This window comes from Ambystoma mexicanum, chromosome 7p, assembly GCF_040938575.1.
Source record: "Ambystoma mexicanum isolate Mex_15411 chromosome 7p, UKY_AmexF1_1, whole genome shotgun sequence".
NCBI classification, from domain to species: domain Eukaryota; kingdom Metazoa; phylum Chordata; class Amphibia; order Caudata; family Ambystomatidae; genus Ambystoma; species Ambystoma mexicanum.
The window spans coordinates 105,516,311-105,525,132 of NC_090939.1; the positions used below are offsets into that span (position 1 = coordinate 105,516,311).

Genomic DNA, 8,822 nt, shown 5'->3' on the forward strand with positions numbered 1-8,822 from the left:
TCACAGCTAAAGAATTCTCTCATTCTTCTCCAGAAGAGCTTTGACCTAATAAACAAAACTGAGACCTCCATTGACGCTGACGGTTAAGCCTGGAGAGTATTTGCTCTAAGAACATCAAAGTCCGAGGCACAATGCTAGGTGGGGTAATAGCTGGCTTGGACCGGGCTTAGGCAACACCATTTCATTCAGAAGACCCTCGTGTTTTGGACAAAGACTTAACGAGACGTCATGCTGATGCTGACCGCCTCCACCAATGGTGCAACACAGCAGGCCTCTTTTCAGTTTGTTTTTTAGTCTGTGTAAAATATTTAAAGAAATAAGCAAGAAGTGCACAGTATTTTGAAAAAGAAAAACATATTTTTAGTACAATAAAAAAAAATACCTCTGGTGTAAGGGACTAATTTCTGGTCCTACCCCTGGCCGTTTTATTCTCCAAACGGGTAACATCATAATCTAGTCCTCTCCATGATGAAGGTAAACCATGGTGGTCTTCATTTTAATATTCTTTTGGGCTCTGGACATCTAAATAAGAAAAGAAACCTGTGACTCTGCAGTGCTGTTTTTGAAACTATAGCTCGCACTTTGAAAAAATATTGTTTACAAAAATGACAAATGAAGACAAACATTTTAATTTAAAAAATCAAAGGAGAAATCCCATTCATTTTCAAAATAGTCTTGGAGGGAGCACCTGGAAAAACCTTTAGTTTGGCACAGTTTTTGAATGACAGAAAAAGATGCTCTTTTGACTATTAGCAAGAATTCACAAAAAGGAAAAATGCCTGCTTTTGTTTCCATCCCCCTGTTTCCTCTCGTCTATTTTAGTTAAAACACACATGCTCCTATATTTGTGTGCTTTGGCACAATTGTTCATTTGATAGCCGATGCTGAAGTTTAATTTTGGAAACTATTGTGCCTGTGTATATAGATGTATGGTAAATGCCACAATATATTTTGATATACACTGTTGCATTTTACAAACATGTCCTCGAGCACTGTGATGTATCGGTATTGCCCTGAAGAATCGAAGCAAACGCACCCATTAGTATGTCACAAATAATGGTTTTTGGCATATGTTGAGGGATAATTGCAAGCAGTTTTGCAGATAAACTAAGAAGTTTTTTTTAAAAACAAACACTGAAAATAGTAATTTGGTTTCATATGCACTTCAAAAGAGAACAGCACAGAAGGCAAACTCTGTGCACATCCATCTGTGGATGATGGCCTGATGTTCTGAGGAGGCCACTGGATTCTTTGCCCTGCTATACCTCATATCTAATAACATGTGAGAGCTCGAACACTGGCGATGGACCAGCATCTGCTATCCCTCATAATGAGATGTTTCGGAATGTGCCACATTTGCACACAGCCCATGGCACATTTGTCTAATATAACACATTATTTCTGGTGTTAAAATGTGCTGAAATTGTTTAGCTTCTTTCATAGACTACTTCCCATGTCATCATTGGGTACATTTGTTAATGTGAAAGAATAAATCATTTTATTTAATTTAGCTGTGCAGACTGTTGTATATTTCCTATCCTCTTTACCAACTGCTCATGTGCAGAGCACCATGCAGTATTACAAGAGGAAGGAGAGACCCTTTTTTATTTTTACTGAGTAACTGATTTTAAAGAGCAAGATTTTTTAATGTTTCATTTATTTGCTATACAATGTGAAATACCTTTTAAAGATTACATTTCTAAAGGGTCCTTGGGTGCTGAACCCAAGTTGATCCCTGTATTAGCTTAGACTTCCCAGTTCTCCTAGCTGGACTTATCTACACCATCCAAAAAACTACACAGGGACCTATTGGAGGTGAGAGGTTTGTAGTCGGGATAACTTGTAATAGGAATGTTTACATTGGGAGGAGAGCCAGGACTCTATTGCTAAACCGGTAGGGAACAACATTTTTCACCATGATTTGTATTGGTGAAGTTGAACTTCACCTCTATCGCCATATGGGCAAGTCGGAACTCATTAAGTGCCTTCATTTCATCATTTAATAATGACTCAGAACCTTGTTTATGCTGCTCTTCCTACAGGATTAGAGGAACTATCTTTGATAGGTGATGGCAGGTTGTACCCTTAAACAGTACTGACACGCACCATTTTCTTGCCACGAGGTGGAGCTCCTCAGAACATTTATTTTCATTGTATTCCATTGTACATCACCGCTAATAAACCGTACAGCCTGATACAAGGTACATAGAGAGGATACATGAATTACTTGGCCACATCTAGTGATGTTGAACTTCTTCAAGACTTGACCCATTGTGCATTGTTTTACAGGGGACAACAATGGCACATAGGCTGTCCATATTAAAATACTGTCCATGTTCATAACATACATTTCTTGCAAACTGCTGTGCAGTAGCTCCACAAAGAGGTTGATACCCTGTGGCCAGTCAAATCAGAAATTATGTCCTTTTCCTGCTTTTTTTAACCAGACTGTATGGGCTAGTGCATATTACTGACTGGATGAAAGCTATTTGGATTGTATATTATTGGCACCCTTTTTTAGGGAGCTCTACAACAAGATAACACAAATTGGATATTATCCTGTGCAGTAGAGCAGAGTCCTCGCACTTACCCTGTGGATTTGAACATAGCATTTGCTAGAGGTCCTTGAAGTCCTAGAGCTACCGGAGATGGGGTTTTCTAAAGTATGCCTGTGCCCTTCTGGGGCCTCTAACAGAACACATTGCACTAAATAAAAAGACATAAAAGGGTTTATGTGGTGATTCCAATAATTGACTTTTTTTGTAATTTGCACTTCCATAATTCCCCAATGCTGGCATGATTTGAGGACATTGTCCAAAGACTTAATTCTAGCTAGTTCTAATTTCCACATCAGTTGTTTGGTTAAAAATCCTAATATCGTTTACGGATTTTAATTCATAGCATTGGTAAAGGAGGTTTAACAGGGACCTCAGCTTGCACTCTTGACATTTTATGTCATAATCAGAAAGTTTATTTCGGATAAATTAATGTTGGTGTTAAGTATAAAAGGGCTTATACAGTCCCCCGAATGACAGTAATAGATTATCTGTCATATAAGCATATGCTAAACAGCAGTATTGCGGTCTAAATGTTAAGATTAAAACATTGTCTTGTTGTTTTGACAAGAGTACTGTGACGAATAGAGGGAATTTGTCCCTTCTCCCCAATGGGGAGCTTCCCCCCACCCCCTCCACATCCTCCCAAGATCCGCCCCCCTGTCAGGCTAGGGAGGTGAGCCTGCTCCGCAATACCCTCACGAGGGGTTGAGGCGAAAGGGAACTCACTTGGAGAGACTCCTCCTTTGGGGACAAGGACTCAAGTTCCTTTGAGGAACTCCCTAAAGCTGTGCACACCAAGGCCTACATGGGATTCTGTGCAATACCAGAGACTGTGAAACACCAAGACTGGGACAAAAAAACACTGAATAGACAGCATATAGACAAATAAAATGTCCCTAATACTGGGAGGAGGACAGTGAATAGCGTGTGTTTGATGAGCATTGAAGTGAAGAAGGACACATACGCAAGCAAGGGGAGGTCCCGAGCTGCGTAACACCTGAAGTGAGAGAAGGACACGCATGCAGGCAAGGGAAGACCACAGACTGCATAACACCTGAAGTGAGAGAGGAACGTATACACAGGCAATGGAAGGCCCAGAACTGCATAAGACCTGGGGAAGTCAGAGTGAGTAGAGAGATCTGCGAGGTTCACACTTGCTTGATATTCGTGAGTGGATGCCTGCGATATGGCGAATCCCCAAAGCAAGAAGCCAAAAGGACAGGAGCCCGGAGGAAGGTGGTGGCGAGACCATGAACAATTCAATGTGGACAACTGATCCATAAACCATCGCTGATACCACCAGCGGTCCACCGCAGCAGGGTATCCAGTCACTCATCAGGACACTAAGATACCACGAGGAAAGGAGAAAACACCCACGAAGCCAAGCCTACAGCGTTACAGAAACAAAGAGAAGGTTCCAGAGGCACCCGGCTCTCGAAGAGGTTCTCCTTCACACGCAAAGGTAACAGGAGGAACGGGAATAACGGGAGGCGCTGAGGGAAGCATTATACCATGCAAACAACTCATCTCATTAGAAATCATGAGGCAAAATCAAAAGCTGATTAACTTAATGTGTGATATAAAAGAAAGGAACAGTGGGTGATAATACCAGAGGGAAAGTGGAAGGAGATTTGAGAATCTTTACTAGAAGGATATAATAACAAGGATAGAGAACATTATGAGCCAGAGTTCAGAAGAATTATTCAATTGAATCTTGTACAAAAGCAAGTAGGACAGAATCAGTTGATCTATAATTACCCAGGAGGGAAGACCTACCAGAAAGATTAGATCTCTCTAAAATACGCTGAAACCAGCAACCAGCAAAATAGATCTTCTAAAAGATCTCTGATCAGGATTGCCAAGAAAGAGGGAGAAGTCAGTAGTCCCTACGAAGAGGTACAGAGATGAATCCACGAAATCCCAAAAGACTATTTGAGAATCGTGTGCTAGCCAGGACACCTACAGACTGGTACTAGAAGTACCCCCAGAAGAAGGGAGTCATTCTCCTGATTTAAGTTAGTTCTCATAGTGGTAGAATCAGTAAGGTTAGTTCGGACAGCAGACTTATTCCTTTGGACATTCGCACATGCCGGACGAGCACCTTAGTAACATAAGCAGGGACCACCCATAGTGATAGGGAAAGTCAGACCTTTTATTTTTACTTTAACATTTCTTGAATCATGTCCTCAGATAATCTGCGTCCTCCTTCTGGCTAGACACAGTACCATACTGTACTGTATGCATACTGTATTGGCTGTGATTTTAAAAGGTGTAACAAGCTGTTTTGGATTGCTAAAGCACTCTAACTGAGAAGAACCTGAAGCTGGTTGGGGAAGTGTTTGGTGGTGGTGTTGAACAATGCTGTCACATATGTAGTATTTTGGAAAGGTTGAGTATCACCCTACACATCAAAAGCATCCAAGATCTTGGGACTCAGTAAGAAGATCGGAGAGCTACAGTTGCCAGAAAACGAATAACACTGGTATATCACGTCCATGTTTCGCCAATTGGCTGAATTCACTGTTACTATTGGGTCTTTGACTACTGGTCTAATCTGGGTATTAGAAAATAAAGTAAAACATTTACGAAAGGGTTGGTTCATGGCTGTAGGACCACGCAGCAAAGTCTATTCATGTCTAACGTAGTATTAACTTGGTGCGTGGGGAATGTAGCGTTGAATTGTCCCTGTGCAGTGAATTGTGTAATACAGTAAAATCCACTGCCTACCTCATTTGCATTCCCTGCAAGGGAATCTTGGAATAAGGAATGTGTTTGCAAAGTAAATTAACTTTAAACTATATCCTGTCCACTGTTGTTCTGAAGGGCTTGTTTTATGATATAAGTCTATTTTTACTCTGCTGCTCTCAAGCTTTGGTAGCTTGTCTGATTGCGCAGATTGGTCAGAACCTAACATACAAACATGACTACTTCATCTTCAGAACTGGTAAGTAAGGAAACCAGCTGAAGGTCGTCCACAATGTTTGCCCCTCCGCCTGATTATGTTGCTTGTCATGAGAAGAAATGCACAAATTCAGCAAACAACCTGTTGTCTTTCACCATTAAAGATGTTCAAGGAAGTTGTTAAACGTGCTATGCTTGGGTTGCTGGGTTGCAAATCCTGTAGTTGGATACCTCTCTAAAGACTCAAACGTTTCTCATAATATTAAATAGCCAGGATCCATGAATTAAGAAGAGTGACTACTGGGCCTAACAAGTCCGCTTACGTTCAGATGTGGCAGAAATATCCTGGTGCCTGTATTTGGGACCAGCAAATTGCCTGTTTGTCTTTGTACCGTGTTATTTAAATGTTTTGAGTAAGAAAAGGGCTGAACATTCATTGTTTCTCTGCTTTTACCCAAGGTGACTTTCGAATCAAATATGCATATGTATTTGCTGTTCCTAATCTTAATTCATTTTGTGAAAATTGACATTTGAAGATTTTTGTCTGTCATTGTGTCCATGAGATATTAGTTTGTGTATGCTGCAAAAGTATATATTCAAATAGTGTACTTACAATGGAAAAGATCTGTTACAACAGTTTATGCACTTTAACGGTTGCACTAACCCTACGGCAAAGATTGCCAAAATATGCAGCCAGTCACTAAATTCCCCATGAATTTTGCTGTGCAATAAGTGAATGTTTCTTATTGTTATCTAGTGTATTTACAATATTAGTAGAAAGTGTGCTTCTATTTATTTAGCACAGTTATTCTGATTGCTACTGGTCCACTGTCAATAGCGTTTGAGCTGGCCATTCCCAATCAGTGATTACTGGGAACGATCATGCATGGGCAAAGGTGTGAATGTTTTTAAAAATGTCAATTTATGATCCAGAAAAAGAAGTTAACACAAGGCCTTTTAGGGCATGTATTAAAATAATCACAATAAATACCTTTACTTAAAAAATATTAAATCACGGAATACAATCATATATATTCCTGTTAAAAAAGGATCAACTGGAAACCTCTTTAAGGTGCGTGCATTCACTTGAATCCAAGCTCTACCAAGCAACTGTGAAACCGTAAACACAATCATACCTACTTTCCAAAAACGTTTCCAGCATTACAAAGGAGAGGCGGGCCTTTGTTAGGGGGGCCTTTGTTTTAAATAAGTGGTGAGAAGCATGTGTACTCTTCTCTATTGTATTGCAATGTTCAAAGGTTACTGATGTACTGATGTAAACATACCTTCTAATAAAGCAATCCTTAAAGGTTAATAGACTGCTTTGTTGTTTGTATTGTGTCTAAACTGTCTGTCTTCCTCTGATTTGCTTGCCACTGATACTCCTGCACATATCTGAATCAAGTGTACATGTATCAAATGGAATTTGTCAGTTTCATAACATAAGGTTTTATTTTCACTGCAAGTCATATACATGTGGATACTGTATACCCATTACTTATTCTAGTCAGTACAAAGTGTGCCACAACAACCAGTACACACTGGAGATCAGCCTTCCTACACTGGCGAGTTTTGTACAGTCTTCCTTACAGCCACATTGTATGAGTTCCCTGCAAACTTGCATGGCATCTTGTAGGGTTGTCCACCATATTTAACATCTACCCCTATCCTCCTCCTTTTCCACCCACAATCACTCAGCAAGGGAAGCTAGTTGTTCAATCATCATTTGGGCTCTGCATTGACCAGCCTGGTGCGCAGCTCCTTTTGATATGCTGAATGAGTGCATCTTGTGTATGAGGTAGACTTGTAAGTTTCTCTCCCTTACAGCATGACCAGCTGCTCTCGTACCTCATTGGCATGCTTTTTGCTGCTGATATAGCAATTTTATTTATTTATTTCCATTTATAAAATCACGCTCAGCCCACAGGCATCAAGGCGATGTTACATTACATGTTCCACAAAGAAGAGACAGATAACGGCATTCGTAGAGGGTGTTTACCCCTTCAGCTTTATGCAAAAAGCCATGTTTTCAAAGCTCTCTTGAATGATATGATATGGCATTTAAAACATGCCTATACACAAGTGTTTCAAGGCGCGACGAGGCAAGGGAGGGGGAACAAAGGGAGGACAGACCACAATCCTACTAGGCCATGAGTCATTCACATCGCGCACGTGCATGGGATGGGGAAAGGGGAAAGTGCAGGGTGAAGGGGGAAGTGACAGTGCAGTACATGGGCATAGAATAAAGAAAATAGCAAAGTAACGTCCAAGGTGGCAAGTGCATAGGTAAGTGCAGACATCAGGTGTCAATTGCTGGTGGTGGGACAGTAGGGATACAGAAACAGTCCCCAAGTGCGGGGGTTGCCAGGCAAGCAGTGATGCAGTGAATGACTGGCGGGGGTGGGACCTGGGCCCGAGAACAGAGGGAGGCCAGGTAGCCAATGCAGATACGGTTTCAGTCAGGAGGTCAGCAATGGAGAGAAGGAGAAAAGGCAGAGGCAAAGAGAAAGGTTTTGAGGTGCTTCTGGAACTGGAGATGGTTCTCCTCAAGTTTTAGGGAGGCCCCAGCCGAAGAAAGAGATCTACCACCAACTCATTGCTTGGAGAAGCGACTGACCCTAAGGGAGTTGGAGGCGGATGAGCGAAGAGCTCGAGAGGGAAGATATTTAGGAAGGCCCAGTAAGATTGTTCAGATCGCAGGGCTGGAGGCAGAGAGTTCCATTGTTTTGCTGCAATTGTCGGGAAGCTTGACTCTCCGGCTTTAGATCTTTTGAATTTAGGTTGGACAAAACAGTGTGCGTAGGCCCACCTGGTCTGTTTGGTGGATTGTACATAACAAAACTACACATCTCTCTAATTGCGTCACAGATTGTTCTTCTGGCTGTTGTGGTGGCCGCTCAACCAATGCACAGGCTACTGAGATATTTGCATATGTATTCCTGGTGTTCCAATATGTCTTTTCCTTTTCCCTCTCCGTACATAAAAGGGCAGTGTCTGTGAAAGACTGCCATCTGGTGAAGGCTGGAGCCTGAGCTTTTTTGAGTGTTCATAATAAAATGTTGTGGGCAGTTCTGTTTCTGAAGTGAGATCTGCAAAATTGACTCCACTTTCATAATGATCCATGCCACAAAAAATAATGCACCTCTGGTTCAAAATATATTAATTGTGAAACCCAGACAGCCTGGTGGCAGTTAGTAATAGTATGCGGTATGTACAGTTTTGACACAGTGCTACTGATATTACCCAATTATAATGCCACAATCATTTGATATAATTTATTACCAGCTTGGTGACCAGTCACTCATGCATGACATGGCCTCGGTGTGTATTGGCTTGCTTACCTGGGTTTACCGACAACAACCA

The 8,822-nt window shown here is 41.4% G+C and overlaps 1 protein-coding gene across 4 annotated transcripts in view; it reads left to right on the forward strand.

Annotated features, from left to right (window-relative positions):
* Nucleotides 1-6,774, forward strand: part of GRAMD1C (GRAM domain containing 1C) — a 2,017,351-nt gene extending 2,010,577 nt beyond the window's left edge. For all 4 annotated transcript variants that reach the window (XM_069635887.1, XM_069635884.1, XM_069635886.1 and 1 more), the window contains one exon: nt 7-6,774. In XM_069635887.1, the coding sequence (XP_069491988.1) occupies nt 7-87 (81 nt within the window). In that variant the 3' untranslated portion in view covers nt 88-6,774. The remainder of the gene's footprint in view (nt 1-6) is intronic.
* Nucleotides 6,775-8,822: the final 2,048 nt, after the last annotated feature.